The sequence below is a fragment of the Dama dama genome, chromosome 19 (genome assembly GCF_033118175.1).
Source record: "Dama dama isolate Ldn47 chromosome 19, ASM3311817v1, whole genome shotgun sequence".
Taxonomy (NCBI): domain Eukaryota; kingdom Metazoa; phylum Chordata; class Mammalia; order Artiodactyla; family Cervidae; genus Dama; species Dama dama.
The window spans coordinates 24,631,595-24,651,092 of record NC_083699.1 but is presented as its reverse complement, the minus strand read 5'-3'; the positions used below and the strand labels follow the sequence as shown (position 1 = coordinate 24,651,092).

General features: G+C 40.0%; 1 protein-coding gene across 1 annotated transcript; it reads right to left on the bottom strand.

Moving 5' to 3' along the window:
- Positions 1–254: 254 nt before the first annotated feature.
- On the bottom strand, positions 255–19,291 carry TMEM212 (transmembrane protein 212). Its single transcript, XM_061168017.1, has 4 exons — positions 19,133–19,291; positions 11,065–11,124; positions 9,779–10,102; positions 255–362 (listed from the first exon to the last, which is right to left on the bottom strand). Exons 1-4 carry the CDS (start codon positions 19,289–19,291, stop codon positions 255–257), a joined length of 651 nt encoding a protein of 216 aa, XP_061024000.1.
- Positions 19,292–19,498: the final 207 nt, after the last annotated feature.

The following is a 19,498-nucleotide window of genomic DNA, read 5'->3' as shown; positions in this document are numbered from 1 at the left end:
GAGGGTGGCAGGAGCTGGCATGGGGCAAGCCTGACACCTTGCACTGCAAGCACTGTGGCTAAAAGGCTGCTTGTCAGCTCTAATCATTTTCCCTGCAGGAAATGTCATTGCTTCATTGCATTGCAAGAAAATGATGTCATGGTGTGGGGCCCTGATCCATTTCCTGACTTTTAACCTGAATCTTGTAACCTTTTCAGCTGTACTGTACCCAGAAAAAAATGGAACACATTGACTGTAAAGGCCAGTATGTCTCATTAAGGCCTCTGAGGTTCCAGGACGGGGGTGACTTCTGCATATATGTTAATGATGGAAATACGGTTTTGTTTGGGTGTTACATTCTCGGTATGGCACGGGCCCAGGACCTAGGAAAGTAAACAGTCTTTAGGATGTGTCTGTAATTTCTTGGCAGCAACCTTTCCTATACTGAGTGAAATTAGTGGGGACAATGTTAAATTTAATTAGGAAGCCTTGCTTAGTTTTGGCTTTGTGGTGGTGGTCTTCTCTGTTAAACTCTGTGTGAACATGAATAATGGTCCCTGAACTGATATTTAAAATTTTACATACTGCATTTGTGTCTCCGTGTCTTAGGATTGGTTACAACCCCAGCCTAAATGACATTATTAAGCTATTTCCTGGAATGTCAAGGGTTGAAATTGCCCTGTCAAGAACGACTCTGTTCTTTCAGGGTTTCAGAGAGCAAGGGCTCAGATTGCATTCTTGCTCTGTTATTGTAAGTTTTTCCCTGGCAGGAAACCACTAGATCTCAGAAAATTTGCATATATCCAATGAGAGTGATCTCCTGTATGGAGGTTTTCAAGATTGCATGACAACACTGTGGAAGAATCTCATATGGGGAAAGGGGATTTTTTTTTTTTTGCTTTCCCCAAGCCCCATTTTAAATAGTTTCCTTCCCACAAGCTGATGTGTCCACATTCAGAGTTATAAGTAACCCAGCCTATTTTCCCGCCTTGGCGCCTGCCACTAGTCCAGTAATATCAACAGCCCCACAAAACTGAGAACAGGCTGTTTAAAGTAAAAGTGCCTTATTCTTTGTACTCTGTAAAGCAAACTTTTGGGAGTGGGCATGGGATGATGAGCATTAACCATTTAGTTTCCCCAGGCAAAGGCATAGCAAAAAACCCAGTACTTTGTACATGCAAGAGCTAGAAATAACCGGACATATTACTTTGTTTCTGATTAGCAGTTTATACAAGGGATTCCAGTTAACCTAAAGCACTTACTGTTGGCCTACTTCTCTTATGTATCCATTTGGGATCCTCAGAATTGTGCACATTTTGCTGATAGTCACTTGCAAAAGTTCCAGGAAGTGACTATTGGATTTACTGATCCAACAGTTAGTGCTATAGGGGCTGGAACTCCAACTGTTGATAAAATGCCCAAATTGTTGTTATTTAGTTGCTAAGTCATGTCTGACTTTTTGTGACCCCATAGACTGTAGCTGCCAGGCTCCTCCATCCATAGGATTTCCCAGGCAAGAATACTTAAGTGGGTTGCCATTTCCTCCTCCAGGGGATCTTCTTGACCCAGGGATCGAACCTGTGTCTCCTGCTTGGCAGGCAGATTCTTTACCACTGAGCCACCTGGGAAGTCCAAACATATTTACACCAGTCTTAAAAATGCCCAAGTCACCTTAAATCCTTTTAAAACCGAATAGGATATAAATAGGAAAACAAAATGTAAGTAGACAAATAAGTAGCCATGGTGCCCAATACTAGCTGGGAATGCTCAAATAATATTAAAATTAATTCAGATAATATACTGATAAAATTGAAGTCCCTACTTGCATAATCACCAGGCCTAGGGCTAGATACCTTATTACTGCATTAAGTGACAGATAAACATGTGTTGATTTAAGAGCTACCACTGGGAAGCACCCTAAAGGCTTCCATACACCAGCAATTGAGCTGTGTATCTTTGAACATGTCACTTAGCCTCTCTGAATGTTAAGTTTTCATTTGTAGAATGAAGGTATTTAGCATTGTTATGTCTATGGTGTTAAGTCGAAAATTTTCTGTACTTCTCCATTCTCAAAAGAATGGACTTTTTAGAGACTTACATTCAAAGGCATGTAATAACTGTGTTGAACAAGCCAGTATCACTTGACACTAATTTTGAGAGCTTACCATGTGTAAAATAGATAGGTGGTAGGGAACGGCTGTGTAGCACAGGGAAGTTGGCTTGGTGCTCCATGACAATGTTAGAGGGGTGTGAGGGAGGATCAAAAGGGAGGAGATATATGTATACATACAGCTGATTCACTTTGTTGTATAGCAGAAACCAACACAATTTTCTAAAGCAATTATCCTCCAATTAAAAATAAATAAATAAATAAATAAATAAACCTTTTTAAAAAATAATTTGAGTGCTTAGGGTGTGTTAGGTTCTCTGCTATGTGCTTGACTCATGTAGTATCACTGAATTCTCTCTGCAGGTCTGGGGATTAGCCTTGACCATTAGCTTCATCTGATTAGGGAGGAAACAGAGTCTATTGCCTAAATTGACAGAGGGCCAGGAGCTGAATCCAGGTATTTTTCATACCTAGGTTGCATCCATTCTTGGCTACACTATACCAGTGCATCTCAAACTTTAATGTGCATCAGGATCACCTGGAGGAGGGCTTCCTAAAATAGACTGTGGGACCCAACACCAGACTCTCCAGTTATTACACATTCCCCGCTGATATTGCAGATCTTGGAACCACATTTGAGAACCACTGAACTGTGCTCTCAAGGGCTACAGATGCAAGACCAAGACATAGAGATTGTGAAAAGCAGGTCTCCAGCCAAGACAAGAAAGACGTCTACATTTAGAATCATTCAATAGCTGATGGAAGATGCCTCTTGGAAATGGCTGAGCTGTCAGGAGCATGTGGATCTTGGATAGTCAATGAAAATTTGGTCTACAGTGCCTCTACTAAAAATGTTAGTTGCTGAGTTGTTTCCAACTCTTTGTGACCTCATGGACTGTAGCCCATCAGGCTCTTCTGTCCATAGAATTCTCCAGCCAAGAATACTGGAGTGGGTAGCCATTCCCTTCTCCAGGGAATCTTCCTGACCCAGCAATCAAACCCTGGTCTCCCACATTGCAGGCAGATTCTTTACTCTCTGAGCCACCAGAGAAGCCCAACTAAAGTCCTTTCTAATTAATTAAACTGTTTGTCTTAAGTGCCAAAGACCAGCTATAGAGAGGTCAGGAGGGAGGGCCATAGTCCCCCTGTAGGAGACCTTTCTCATTATGCCCACAATTCAATTGTGCTTTGAAGATTTAGAATCACTTCCGTAATGGCAATGAAGAAAGGCTGAAAAGCGTTTCCTTAATTTGGATAATATGAAATTACAGTTTAACGGAACATCACACAAAGAACAAGAGGAACTTAAAACATTTATTCACATTTATTCCATTTCTATTTCAAATTTTAAAATTCTATGACAACAATGATGTAATTTCAATTTTTGTATCATAGCATATAAATCAGAAAAAAGGTTAACTATCAAAAGGGCTAAAATGTATAATTATTTCAATTTTTATGTTATAAGAACATAGAGGAAAAAGTTTAAAGATCAAAATAATTTTAGAAATATTTCAAAATAATGGTCACAAATATGACAAATTTAAGAGGAACATTGCTTCAAATTTATTGTCCATTCTTTTGACCCTAGGAAGAAAAAAATACAATACTATTTATTTCTACAATTTATCAAAGAAAATAGAGTGTCATTTCTGACATTTAATTTAGCCTTTTTTATGTCACAGGAACCTAGTGAAGAATGATTCAAGTAACAACATCATGGTACCACTTAAGGATTTAAGAGGAATCACTAGAGAGAACAAAATTGGTGATATTGGTGGAAGGGGATGGCGGAGAAATATAAAAAAAGAAATATATGTGTCATAAAATATCTGGCATACGCATGAAACAGTCTGGAAGAACCATTACTTTTGTGGGCAGGGGTTGTCTACGGAGTGGGGACTCTCTCTGTTCATTGTCTCTTTTGGTCATTTGCTATTTTGTCTGGTTTGGGTTTTTTGGAAAATTACGGAAGGCTAAAGGGCATGTTCTGAAATCTTGACTGAGCCAAGAATTTAAATTTGATTAGAATCGAGGGGAAGAGAGCAAACATCTGAGGACTTGTCAAATACCATGCTCAGTGTAAGGCTCTTAATATTAATTATATCATTTCATTTTGCAACATGTGAGGTAGGTGTTATCTCCATTTTACCAACAAGGAAACTTAGGCTCAAAGAGGTTCAATATTGATTTGTTCAAGGCTGCTCAAATAGTTGATGATAGAAGAAGCCATTACCCTTCAAACTGTTTGACTTAAACAGTATATATCAGATTCTGTGTGTAGCCTAATATTGAAAGCAATTCTCCAGTAAGCCACTGCTCCTTGGTTGGGGAGCATGGGGTCCGACTCTTTGTGACCCCATGGAGTACAGCAGGGAATTCAAATCTACTTTTCTATTGTGTTCGTTTCTGGAGATTCTTCTTGGATTCCATGACCATAGTAAATTTCCCCATGACATGTAAATTGTCTTTACATTTAAAATTCTCCTGCTGTAGGTTTAAGTAAGATTTTCGCTATGGCTAGAGGACATAAAAAATGACATTTAGTATTGCAACCTGCTTCTCTCCCTCTTTTGATTCTCACACTCCCAGACTCAGCTTTCTTGCTCACCTTAGTCCCTGGAACTTAAGGAACTCACGTGCTCAGAGAGGAGCTGAGTACACATGATGTCATGTGAAGGAGTGTGAAGGGGAAAGCAGGGGAATGATACAAACAGATCTGAACTTGAGAGTTCATTCTAGAGCCTGTGTGGAGGATACTTTTTAAGAAAGAGATTGGAAGTGAAGAAGTCTGAGTGAGAGAATACAGGAGCCAAACCAGGGTCCCCACGGTTGGTATAGAGAAAAGAGGACAGAGTAGAGAAACACTTGAGAGGTACGGTACAGTTGTCAGGAGAGGAAGTGTCATAATGTCCGGATTGGTTCCTCACCTCCCAAAGCCTCCATTATGTTTCCCCCTCATTACTTCCTCTCTTTCTCTCCCTTCTTTCCTTTGAAGAGGGGTCTCAGGCATCCAATAATAGCTGTCAAGTATTCCCTCCAATTAATAAAATTTAAAGTGTCCAACCAACAATGTTGCAATCCTAAACGGCTTTGTATTCATAGATTAGCACCATTACAGTCATTCTGAAATATTCACTAGCAGAAATTGAGTTTGCTTTGTTGAAAACTGAATTTACATGATTATAGGGAATGGAGGCTTCTGATTTCTACTGAAGTTTCTGCCCTGTTATGAAATAAAAATTTCTTCTTTCTTTTAAATCTATTTCTAATTTTGAAAACTATGACATTTAAAATTTGTTAAAAATGTATTCACAATAATATTTTAGAGTGAGAGTAAGTAACAAGGGAGAAAGCCTATTAGGATATTTTTTATTAGATGTTTCAACTGACTGCATGTTAAAAGGAAAATATGTTGAACTCAAAACAATATATAAAGTAAAATTCAACAGAAAGCAGTTCTCTGGTTGCTAACCCCTCCCCACCTATTGCTCCCTCTTTGACAAAATATCAGGCGTATTTTAATACATTACAATGGACACTTCAGTCTCATTTCCTCTCTTAGTAAGTTGCTATCACCTTTGGTATGGTCCCACTGATTAAATAGAAAGAAAATATCCTGGGAAAAATACTTCCATTTCTAAAATATGAGTTAATTTTGGTCTGTGAATAACATAAGAAAAATTGTCCATGAAAAGCATGATTATGCCAAGTCACTTGGAGTATGTAAAACTGGAGATACACCACCTAAGAGGTATGATACAGTAGCAAGGAGCCTGGCCTCCAGGCCCTGCAAGCCCTGGGAGAGAACCCTGATCTGACATGAATACCTCGACATCCTCGTCTGTGAAATGAGTTCAGTGAGCTTTGGAGTGTTGTGAGGAATACAGTAAGCAAAGTGCCTGATGAACAGTAACTGCCCAATAAATAGCACCTACAGTTATTCTTCTATTCCCCAGTTTTATGTAACTACTATTATTATTCCAAACAAAATTATGAGATAAAAGGAATAGTGATGCCCCGAGTTGTGATTCTTTTTCTAGATTCTGATTTTTCTACTGACCAATTTGAGAAGACCACACGATAGAATTTACGAGGAAGAAATACAGTGCATTCTTACAGTTGCATGATCCTGCTTCAGTTTTACTGGATCTACCCAAAGGGATTAGTTCCCAGAGGCACCAGAAAGACCTTGCTATATAGCCCAACATGGAACCTCAGACCTTTAGAATAGAGTTATAGATGAACTTGTTTCAAAACACGTTTCTATTGCTAAGGATGCAGAGTAGGTTTGCTGGAAGATTAGGAACCAGTATATTGCTGCTAATCTGCCTTTAGTTTGAAGAAAGGAAAGTCGTCCACTTATAATCTGTCCCCAATGTTTTAAATTGCATTTAAAGGGTTTACCTACACCTTTTATGCCAAATATTTCTCAATTCAAAAAAAAATAAAAAATAAAACCATCTTATCACATGATAAGGGGAAAATATTTTCTTTCCCCCTTTCATTAAAAAAAACAACCCCAAACATAACAATGAATAATGAAAGGAAAACAAATGAAGCCATTCCATTCCATGGAGGAGGGGCAGAGTAGCTGTAGGGGACAGCTGCAGTGTGTCTGGCATCCCAATTCTTTCCTTTCTCATCACTTGATTACTTACTGAACCAAGAATGTAGACAATTTCAGCTATGGTTGTTTTGCATGTTAGTTTTTCAACTTAAATTTTATGTGATGCTCATTTGCCCCATGCATTGAGTGCTAAGCCCACAGGATCACTTTAGTGTGTTGTATGGAGCCACGCAAGCAGGGGACTCTCAGTCTTTTTCCAGCTCCACCCCTTCCCACGAGGCCCTACAAATTTGGAAGGACTCACTGTCTTGGTCAGCCTGGACTGCTATAACACACAACCAGATAATGGATGGCTTAAGCCACAGATATTTGTTACAGTTTTGGCAGCTGGACTTCCAAGATCAAGGTGTCAACAGATTCAGTGTCTGGTGGGAGCCCACTTCCTAGTTTGTAGATGGTCCCCCTTCTTGCTGTATACTGTTTTGCGGAAGAGAGAAAAAGGACTGGTCTTTTCATTTTCTATGGGCACTAACCCCATCACAGAGTCTCTGATGACCGTCATGACCTCATCCAAATCTAATTACTGCTCAAAGGCCCACACCTCTTAATACCATCACAGTAGGGGTTAGGGCTTAGAATTTGGGGGTGATAACATTGGAGATGAATATGGCAACCCACCCCAGTACTCTTGCCTGGAGAACTCCTTGGACAGAGGAGCTTGGCAGGCTAGAGTCCACAGTCACGAGTCAGAAATGACCGAAGCGACTTAGCATGCGTGCACATGCACAAATATTTAGTCTGTAGCACTTACACCATGCTTTTGTGTTTGTCAAAATCATCAAACCCTTCACACCTCTTTCAAGCATTTCTTCCTCTGACTTTAGTTGGGTACCAATTAACTGCATGCTCATACACCAGCACTTTGTGACCTTCAGTAAGATGTTACCAACTCTTTATGTCTCTCCCCTCCCCAATCCATATGTTGAGACCCTAATCTCCACACTGTGATGGTAATTTGCAATAAGTCATTTGGGAGAAGTTTCCATGAGGTCATGAGTGTGGAGCTCCCATGATGAGATTAATGTCCGTAAAAAATGGGAGACAGTAAGATTGCTCTTCTCTAGAATTGGGCCCTGGAAAAGCTATTACTTATCCAGTTCAGCATTTAGGGAATCTAACAACACAACTACATGAAGATTCTTTAAAAGTAGAGTCACTATGTAGAATTCTGTATCCCAACAAATGATCCACCTTTCCTTCTAAAAAAGTTGTCTGTTTTCTAGAATTTTGATAAACAATCCATTTATTCTACTGCTGAAAATTGTACCTAATGTAGCTGAGATTTCTGCTTGATAACAAAGGTTTGTTCAGGCTCCACATATTTCTTTTGGGCTCGGGGCAACAGTGGTGTATTTATTAATACAGGACATCATATCCCATTATGTCAGCCGCTCATCCTTGCTAATGAAATGTGATTTTCCACCCCTACAGATTAAGTGGCATTAAGTCATCCAAGAACATTCACCAGAGACAGGCTTATTAAAGTTATCTAGAACCCTCAACCACACGAGTACTCCATTTTATGTAAATTGTATAACTGAAATTCTGTTCAGAAGTGATATTAAGTAAAGCTTGTGCTAGGAAGAGAATTTTCATCAGAATCTCTTGGGACGTGTGTTAAAAATGCACATTCCCTGCCTCCAACCCCAGAATTTCTGATGTGGTGTGAAAGGACCTGGAAAGGATTCTGAAACCTCGTTTCACAAGAACCCTGGGTGATTCTGATGCCATTGAACCCCTTTGAGTAACATGTTGCAGTTCTACTGGGTCCTAAACTCAGGGCAGAAACCACACACCTAGGAACTGCTCTGAGCAAGATGGGCAAAGGCAAAAATCTGTGAAGTCACAGACTCTTTCTCTGCTTTCAATTAATTTTCTCTCTCTCCAGGGACTTTAGGTGGTCTCACTGTTGGGTTTCCATGGGGCTGGCTTACCAAGCTCTGCATATATTTTTTTCATTCTTTTCTCCCTATCCTCCACTCCAGGTTAAACCTCAGTGTTGTGGGGGTTATGCCTAAAATGATAGCCAGATGTCTGATTAGCCACCCATGTGAAGGGGTTATGACTGTCAACTCTTTAATGGGTGGTTCTCCTAGGCATATGTTCCTTTTAACAAACGACTCTAGAAAGTTAGATCATTCACCACAAGGGAGGGATCTCAAATACTAAACTGCTCCGGCAGTACAGTGGGGGTGGTGATTTTGGTCTGCTTGCCTTGTTTCTCAGAGAGTTGCTTGTAAAATCAACTCTGTTCCTAAGAATGTACAGGATTTCCTTTGCAGATTTATGAAGAAGTTGAAGAGGACAAGACTGACCACAAAAGGCATCGAGAGTGCCAAATTCTTGTCTTCCAGCTTTACTGGTTGGTGTTGATAGGATGAAACTGGAAAAAAATTGGCTAACATAACCCAAATTTACTTGACCCTGATATAATCCTAACTTGAATCATAAGGCCAGTGTAACAGTCTGTAGTGGGAAATATCTCTTTTTAGGGATAGGCTGTTCAACCTACAAAAGAGGGACTCAGTGTCAACCACAGGAATTTTGAACCAGAAATCCCTTGTGCTGTTCTTCCAATCAACCCACTCTAATCCTCAAGGAAGCCAAAGCCTTGCATCTTAAAGGTCTGGCAGAGGAGCAGAGGATACAGGGTGGTGATGAGGGAGCCCAGGGTAAATCTGGCCTAATGAAGAGAAATAGCTCTGAGGTCTGAATCTGGTCTTACTATCCACTAAGCTGTGTGATAAGCTGGACAAGTCATGTAAACTCTTTAGCCTCCGTTTACTATCTGTGAAATGGACACATACTAAATATTCAGTTTATATTTCTATTATCATATCATTAATATTATTATCAGCCCTTTTGGAAAAAGAAAGTTGAATCTGATGTTGATGTAAATCAGTCTCTTGGCTGGGGTAGAAGTAGAAAGAGGGGGAAATTTTGGGTTATACAAGATACACAGGTAAGTAAGAGAGACAGATCAAGTATTACTATACCAAACTTTCCATGTTAGCATTTAAAATGGCACAAGAAGTGTCTGCCCTGTTCTGGAAACTTACATTGACATGTCCCTTCTGGATAAGTCTTGCAGAAAGTGTGATGAAGGCCGTCAGGGACACACAGAGCATGGCAAAGCTCAGGCACAGGTCAAGGGCTTGCAGTGTCAGGTGGTACTCTTCATAGTGTGGCGGGTCCACACAGACTGATGGGAATTTTGCATACGGAAAAGGAAAAGCAACTGCATAACCAAGGTAATTGATCCCTGCAATCCCTGAAAGTGCGTAGAAGCAGTACGGGCCGAGGAGAGCAGAAACCAAGGCTACTGTAAAATGAAGTGGGCATCCCATCATGCTCAGAATCACAGAGGTGAAACTAGCTTCCCACTGAAAATAAAACATAAACAGATTATTACTTTGGGAGCTCGATTTTTTAGAAGCTTCTTAGCAACACGAGGGAAAAAGAGAGGCTGCCTGTTAATCTTTCCTACTGCGAAATGAAGGAGAAATGGGTTCCAGCCACCTCTTTAGGTCCTTTTGTTTTCCTCTTGACCCTTCAATACGGGAGAATAACATATCAACCCACTGGGGCAGAAATGAAATCAAGTCCATTCAAGAAACATTTATTTATCTCCTATCACATGTTGAGAACCAGTCTAGGGTGGAAAAAACAGAAATGAGTGAACAGAATCCCTGCCTTATTCTAGGACTTGGTTATTTAGGATGTGGTCCATGGTCCAGAACTGACACCCTCTGGGAGCTTATTAGAAATGGAGAATCTCAGTCTCTTGCAGATCTTCTGAGTCAGAATCTGCATTTTAACCAGATCCCCAGGTAACTCACACATAAAGTTTCAGAAGCCCTGCTGTGGCCATGGGAAGAGGAGCTATAATCTGCTCAAGGTAGTCATTCTGTACTTGACTCTATACTGTTGAAATGCAAGAAGTAGACTTTTTATCCTTTTTATGGGAGAGGCAGTAGAGATATTGGAAAGAGATCCCAAACAGGAATTGAGAACTTGGAAATGAATCATTAAAACAGACAAGACTATAGATCCATTTTTGCAAAATGTAATTCAGGAAGACTAACACAGGTTCTGTTCTTCCCAAACTATTAATGCAATACTTAAATGCCATAATCACAGTAACTTGTAGAAAATGCTTGGAGCAGGTATCAGATAAAAATTAGTCATTTAAAACAGTGTTTTATTGAAATGCATCATCATAAGGCATAAATTAGACAAAATTCAGTTTTAATCAGAAATCACATTCTTTGTGTTCTATCCTGAACTAGTAGAGATTTAAGCTTCAAACTTACTCTACCACTTTACTTGACATCTATATATTTACCAGGTATCTCTGTGTCCACTCTTTGTGAGCCAACAGTAGGAGGATACCAGTTGTGATGGCCTGGAAAAGGAACATGGTAAAATAACATCCATGAGAGAAGGTACCTCTGGAAAGAGTTCAATCTGCTTCACAGTTTGACAACTTTATCATGAACTGGAAGGAATTGCAGATAGCTAAATGGTTTTATGGCTTTGATTGCCTCCTCATAAGTGATGCCAATGAGGAAAAGAAGCCATCAGTGTCACAAAGACACGATTCACACAGGCTCATTTTTAAATTTTCTATCTTGCCATTGCCATCACAATTATAACCTTTACTACTGTAAGATGTCACTGCAATAAAAGCTTGGCTTTATAACCCTTGCCATATGTTTTATTTTGGTTAACTGTCTATTGTTCATCTCTCTCACAAATTGCTAAAATTACAAACAGGAGGAACTGGAGTGGAAATGTGTCACAAAACCTCCTCCCCACCCCACCCCTCAACCTACCCACACCCACCCGGACAAACCCTCCCAGTAGCAGCATATCTTTTACTGTTTGCTTTCTTCAGAGATTTTGCAGGCTTACCCTGCTGGTGGGATACAAATCCATGATCTCTATTTTTCAAGTAATAAAAATTATCATTAGAATAAATGCATGATGGGGCATTTATGGTTCTAGGGGCAGTGGTGTCCAACTTTTAAGAGATTTTTTTTAACAGTCTCCGTTGAAGAAAAAGTTCCCAAATGCAGAATGAAAATAGTTCAACAAAGGAGGGAATGGTGTCATCAGAATTGAGAAACAGATAGTGGGGAAAAATTCTGGACTCATCTTTGATTTGGCATTGGGTCTGATGGAGACCTTTGTGGCCACTGAATCCAGAAATTGCTTATTCCCAACCCATAAATAATTTGTCCCTGTGCAAGGAATGTTTTGGGGTTGAGAGAGAAAACCAGAAAGAGATGTGCCCGAAATAAGATATAGAATGAGGACAGGACTAAAAATAGTTACAATTTAGGGTTTTGACAGAGAAATAAACTTCACTGTGTGTATAGCATCAACAAATTTAAGGAGAAAAAAATCAGACCTTTTACCAAAATGGTTTTGTGGGATGTTACTTTTTTGTAGCTCCAGGTCTGGTATATTTATTGTTTTGAGAAGCAGCTTTTCATTTTCCTGGCATATTCTATTTTGAATATTGGATTTAGAGAATTTGAGAGTGAGGGGGGAAGCACACATACATATACTCACACAAAACTTCTCATTGTAGCTAAGCCTGAAATTCCAGATTTGGCATCATCATCCCATTAAACTCCCATGGATAAAAACAGAACCATCTGTAGTCAAACGAGGTTGGGCTTGATTCTGCAAGAGGAAAGTTTCCAAGCGACCCTATGGAGGTTGAGCCAGCATAAATAGTACAACAAAACAGGAGAATTATTAAGAGCAACTGTAGCACTGATGCTAAGCCTGGGGCCAATCTCTGCTTTCAGAGGCAAAGCGCTCAACTGACATGTCACTCCTCCACGCAGGAGAAACTCTAAAGCAAATGAAATAAAAGCAAAGGAGACACCTCTCCTGATTGAAGTCCCAGTAGATAACTGACATTATCAGATGCTTACATTCTAGATGGGCTTAGCTACGTTGGCACAAACTGTTTCTTTCCTTTCAAAAGTTGAAAAATCCTGCAGAATCTCAGCTGCCTGTTATTTCTGTTGTAGCTGCCAGCTTGAATTTTGCTTTGTTTACACAAAACTTTGAAAAAGATCTTTCATGGGGGAGGTTGGTGTATGAATGCCATTCAGTAACTTGTTCAATCCACCCTGAGGATGGTGACTCAGGACGCAAGCACACCCAACTCTCTTGGTGCCTGGCTGTGGGTGGGACATGGAGTGAGGGTGTTCCCCCGAGAGTCACGGGCTTTCCCCTTGCCTCCTCTCATTAAAAAAAAATATTTTTAGATAGGGAAAGGGAAAAGAATTAAGAAGGAGAGATTTGCAAATAGGGAAGAGAAGTCAGTTGGGAAAAGGAAATGGTGAAGTTCTGAGAGGTGAAGAATTGGGCAGAGAGGAGCAGCCAGCTTGTGAGGAAGGGCAGAGGGGAGGCTATGGTTGAGGAGGGTGTGAGTGCAGAGGGTGACCCAGACCTGCACCCTCTGCCTTCTTGTCTGGCTGTGGACTTGTTCTCTGGGAGCAGCTTGAGGGACATTACTTGGGTCTGGCAAAAGTTGCTGCTCACATTCTGCCTGCTAATTGTGAACCCTCCCACTAAATCTTTAAATGGCCCCAGTAAGGATGCAGTTCCCAGAAGCAGATGAATTGAAGGAAGCAGAGAGCTTCACAGCAGAAATAGAAACTTTTAGAGGAATCCTTATAATATGGGTTAATTTATTCACTTACAGACATCTATTTTGGGGGTACTGGTTCATGATAGGCACTATGCTGATGGAATGACGATAATAACATTGAGAATTTATTGTGCACTTACTGGATACCAGGCACTCTACCAAACACTTTACAAGCGTTAATTCATTTAATCCTCACAACGAATGACCCTAGGAGGTAAATCGTTTTCTAGTTTTTAACTGAGGCACAGAGAAGCTAAATAAGAAAAGCAAGCTCACCAAGCAATAATTATTCAAACCATGGCCCCAACTCTCAACGGAATTTACAACCAGATGTGAAAGGAAGGACATAAGAATGTCCACAAAATTAGGCAGGAAGAGTGAGTGCTTTCTGTGTGAGAAGAGGTCGGTGACAAGATACCACTTCCGGGGGACAATCGCTGATGGAGGCGATTGCTTGAAGGATGGTTGTGATTTCAGTGGGAGAGACAGAGGAAAAGGCAGTCCAGGCAGCTGGGACCTCATATACACAGGGGGGCAACATGGCAGGCGTGCTTGGGGGATAAAAGGTGAGAGGACCCCGGACCATCAGAGGGTCAGTCTCTGGCAGAGAGGAGTAGGAAACCAGGCTCAAAAGCCGCAAGAGGCCAGGTAGACGAGGGCCTCAAAGTCCAGGCTAACAAATCTGAACTTTGGATGATGAAGCAACACTGAAGATTTTCAAAGACAGGACTAGATGGACACAGCAGAGGTTTGGAGAGATAAGCTGTTTGTTGCATGCTGGATAGGTATGGAGTAAGACCTAGAGATCTCTATAAGATCCTGCTCTTCAAGCTTTTTCTTTAAACCTCTACCCATAATAAGATACACATATTGCATCATGGCCAAGTTATAAATATTTTTACATGATAACATGTAACTTTATTATGTGATATAACTCTTTTCTGTTTGATTTTATTCTATATGTTTAAATACTCACTACCCCACAACTTGATTTTATAATCCACTAACACACAGATTCTCACAGTTTAGCTATCAAAGTTTCAAGGCATAAAACCTGAGTGGGGTGGGAAGTGGTAAGGAGGTAGGCAGGGGTGCGCAGTGAGAGCAAAAAAGGAAAAGAACATAGAGATTTTGCCTCGTGGGAAAAATACAAGTTACTTGGCAGTAGATTGGACATGGTGGGGCGGAAGTGGGGCTGAAATGGGCTGGATTCGTGTGTTGCTGCCCTAAGTCTGAAGGACCAGTAGTATCTCATCTCTTGGGAACTTGTCAGACATGCAGAATCTCAACTGCCCTTTAGATTCATAGAATCAGAGCCAACATTTTTAACAAAATCTCTAGCTGATTTGGCTTCCCAGGTGGCTCAGTGGTAAAGAAATTGCCCTCTGATGCAGGAGACACGAGTTCAATCCCTGGGTCAGGGAGATCCCCTGGAGAAGGAAATGGCAACCCACTCCAGTATTCTTGCTTTGAGAATCCCATGGATGGAGGAGCCTGACATTGCTCTGTCCATGGAGCTGCAGAGAGGTGGACACAACTGAGCACACATGTGCACACTGGCCACAAGTGTGCTAGTTGGTTCGTATGCACATTTCAGTTTGAGAAACACTAGAGGAAAGGATTGAGTCAAAATTCATTTGAGGGTTTGAAATTGAGTTCAAAGACTGCCAAGTCAGAAGAAGAAATAAGTGCTTTTGGCGGTAAGATGATTTCATTTTTGGACAAATTAAGCTTCAAAAAGTTTAGGATAGCTAAGTAGAAAACTGACCATTGGCTGGTTGGAAATCACAGGACTGCTGACGCTGTAAGAGTCTTGAGCATTTGGTGCCATCAAGCCCCTTCTCTAATGGATGAGGAAACTGCAGATTGCATGAATGAGTCTAGCCCCGCTTTTCTCCAAAGTTCCTATCTCCAAGCAGGACTGTGGGTGCAGCACTGCTGCTCACTGTTGGCCAAGTCACTGGATCCTGCAGGCTTTAGGTCCTGTTTTGAAATTCACTGCACTTCAGTCTCTTCATCAGAATTTGATCTACAGGCCAGGTTTTCCAGGATTAAAGTGGAGCTCAGTCCTTAAGGCACTATGATCTCCTTGCTGCACACTTCTAGCAGCTGATACCTTTAAATAACCTACACCAGAAATCCTAGGAAAACTGACTATCGTGTTGCTGTCCAAATTGAGGTGAGAGTCTGAAGAGAAATATTTGTGAAGAATAGAAAGCCTTGAATGAAAGTCACCAAATAAATACAAAGTATAGATGACTTCTAAAACTTTCTCTCTTCTAATCTCAAAAGAGATATGGAGTCATTTTCAAAAGAAAATATTATTGAAGTGTAAAAATCATCTTTCTACCAAAGGAAGATAAATTTTGCACACAAGTTGAGAAGTGATTGGCAGAGATGGCTGCAGGATGAGTCAGAGACCTTTTGAGATTGACCCTGATCAGACAGAGCTGTGGTTTACTGTGAAAACTCACTAGGAAAAAAAAATCAGACTGTTTCAAATTTAGATCTTATTGAAAGAGTAAGCTTTCTTATTGCTTTCCTTCTCATGAGGGTATTTTTCCTGCTTCAGTATAAATATCAGCTGGACCTTTATTCTTTGCAATCTAATCAGAGTTCAACTGTATAAGGAGTTTTGTTCTATCAAAATGGAGAGCATGGGATTCACCACTCATTTAACACTGACAATATCAGGCAAATTCAGGCAAATATCAGGCAAACACTGCCAAATATCAGGCAATATTTACTGAATATATGGCATGATATTTACTCACTCTGTTTTAAGTGTTGGACATACAGCAGTGAACAAAATAGAAAAAAAAATCCTCCCTTTGTATAATGTACATTTGGGGGGAAAGGTGACAACAAATAAGACAATTACTTTGTATATTAGATGGTGTTAAGGGCTACAGGTGAAAAATAGGACAATGATGAGAGACTGAGAATACCAATGTGGGGGAGGTATATAATTTTAAATATGGCAGTGAGGGAGGGCATCTGTGAGAAAGTGACATTTGACCCAAGAACTGAAGGAAGTTAGGGAATAAGCTGTGTGAGAAAAGGTTTCAGACAGAGAACTGGCAGTGCAAAGGCCCTGAGGCAGACACACCTTGGAATGTGATGGGAAAGAAATGACCTAAAAGAAGAGTGATAGGAGGTGAGGTCCAGGAGGTAACATGATAGAGAACTTAGCATGTCATCAGGGAACAGATTGGGAGAGTGAGGCAGGTGCAAGGGATTAGGAACAAAGGGCTTAGACAGAGAGTGGGGCATAAATCAAACGCATGGTATTAACTAGCATTTGTAGGGCTTTGAAACTGGCAGAACTCTTTATTATGAAGTCTTTGTTCAAAATTGTGTTCATTCTCTCTGAGCCTCTTAGGTTAGACAGTTTCACATGGGCTCTCTACCTGTGAAATTCCATGGTCTATAGGTAAAGGCAATGAAGAACCAGCTGAATGAGTGCCCTGCTCTTGACTACATGCCAAGAATGTCAAAGTCAGGCCTTGAACAAGGCCCACCTTCCCAAATCCTAACTCTCTGACTCTACTTCCCTATGCTGTCACTCTCAAAATAAAAAAGCCACTGACTAGTTCTGGGCTACCATATCATTTCTCTGGGCCTGATTAGCTAAATGAAGCATGATTAGTAAAACAGATGTTTGGTGTAGAAAGTTTATATTCAATAACTTGTGAACTAAGTCAAATCACCAATATCTGTTGACTATATTATGATAGACCCAGCTGGGATAAGCAAAGATTTATAAGAAGGGGAAACAGGGTTGAGCTATAATAATGGTTTTGTTAAACTCTGCATTAGTTGTAAAGTCAGAATTTTCTTTTTAAAATTGAATAGAAAATATAAGAATTTGCTTCACACAGAAGCTAAGGTATTTTTTTGTGAATCTTTTGTTCTATAAATCTACTTATATGTATGTTTCAACATCTATCTTTTCCCCTTGAAAGATTTATTTATGTACATTTCAGATCTTGATGTAAAATATTTTTCTTACTCTGGGTCACTAACGAAAAAGTTGGTAGTCCTTTGTATAAGTGTAACTGTCATCTCTGCATTCTAGTAGATGTTTAATAAACACTTTCTTGAATGACTGTGTGGTTTGTGGTAGGGGTTGGGGGAAAGAGGAAAAGTTCAACACTTGGGTGGTGGTTGTAAAAAATGTGTTAAATAAAGAAAAGAAAAATCCCATCAAGTGGTTTCCACATTCATTTCCACACTCCTCCCATCCAGTGTTCCTCCATCCGCACACCATCATTAAACCCCCCCTAGACTGAGTGCCTTTAATAGCAAGACTTTATTTTCCTTTTCATTGTAACTCAAGCTTGTAGTAGGCTATCAATATATATTTATTTAGTAAATAAATTAAAATAATATTTCCTAGGGATTTGCTTTTAAATGGCATCTCCATTAAAGTTTGATTTTTTTAAAAGACTTAAGGGAATTCCCTTAAGACTTCCCCTTCCAGTGCAGAGGGGTGAGGGTTCAATTCCTGGTCAGGGAACTAAGATCCTATATGCCTCACAGCCAAAAAGACAAAAACAACAACAAAAAAAACCATAAAACGAATATTGTAACAAATTCAATAAAGACTTTAGAAATGGTCCACATGAAAAAAATCTTAGAAAAAGGACAAGATATTGCCCCTCTCAACAGTGGCTATATTGTAAGAGAAAACTTCATAAGATCAACAAGTTTCAAAATCAAATTATCTAGTTTCCAATAATGAATATCAGGCAGGCATCCCGGGAAACAATGAGAGAAGGATTTGTTGAATGTTCAGGCCTCTACAACTCCTCTTCAATCATGCCACCATGGTGGCCACCTACTTCAAGGCTACGTGTGTTTGTTTCTTTGACCCAGGAAGCTGAGGTACCAGTATCATTGTTCATCTGTGAGACCATTTAACAGCAAGACATTGAGCACTTGCTTAGTATCCACATGTATCTGGCACATGCAGGTTTGGCAACATATGAAGCTAGTGAAGCCCATCACCCAACTTCTTCAGTTATTTTCAGTGCAAACAGTTTTGTTCAAAGAAAATGATGGGAGAACTAAGATTTTGGGCTTGCAAACTTCTTGGTCACATAAACACACCTTAGTGTTTCTAATAAAAGTATTTGCCAGAAAATTATTTTACTCTGTTCTTCATTTAAAAACTATTTTTCATGGTTTGTATTTTTTTTCTAAACTCAAATTTTGAAAGATAGATTTCTCAGAATGTCAAGGTGAGAAGAGTCAAATTAAGTTTTGAGAGAACAGCATTTCATTATAGTATATCTGATATACTGTGTGTGTGTGTGCATGCTAAGTCACTTCAGCCATGTCCAACTCTTTGCAACCTCGCGGACTGAAGCCCACCAGGCTCTTCTGTCCATGGGATTATCCAGGCAAGAATACTGGAATGGGCTGCCATGCCCTCCTTCAGGGAATCTTCCCAACCCAGAGACTGAACCAACATCTCTTACGTCTCCTGCATTGACAGGCAGGTTTACCACTAGTACCACCTGATATACTGTATACATGATTAAATGACATTAAGAAAAATGTGTATTTTAAAAGATAACTAATAGAAATCAATGTTCTAAGGTACAATCTGATTTTCTGTAGAATTTTTATGTCTTCATGTTGTTGAAAAACTTTAAAAGATGTATCATTCTCATCCCTCTTTCCTTTATTCTCTCAACATATGTAATAAAAACATTAATATTAAATATTTTCCTACCAAAACTCCATTCCAGATGGGACAAGCAATCCAGACACTCCATCCTGTGAACCAAAACTTGCAGGAAAAGACTGGGAAGAAAGCAATAACTCCAGAGAATACACTGAGGGCCCCCAGAGTGATGAGAATCCAGCCAGCAGACTGGTATAAAGGCTGCATTTTCCTCTGTGACTTGGGTTCTGGGTCTCAAAGACGTCTCGTTACCAAAACATGAGAGTATGTCAGGCCTCGATAAACAGAAGTTTCTAAGAGACAGTAGCCATGACACATGTGGACTGTTGATCCACTTGGAAACAAGATTATATTTGTTTTTAGTGAGATAATAACAAAATGGAGTGAAATAATCCTCGACATAGATTTGACACA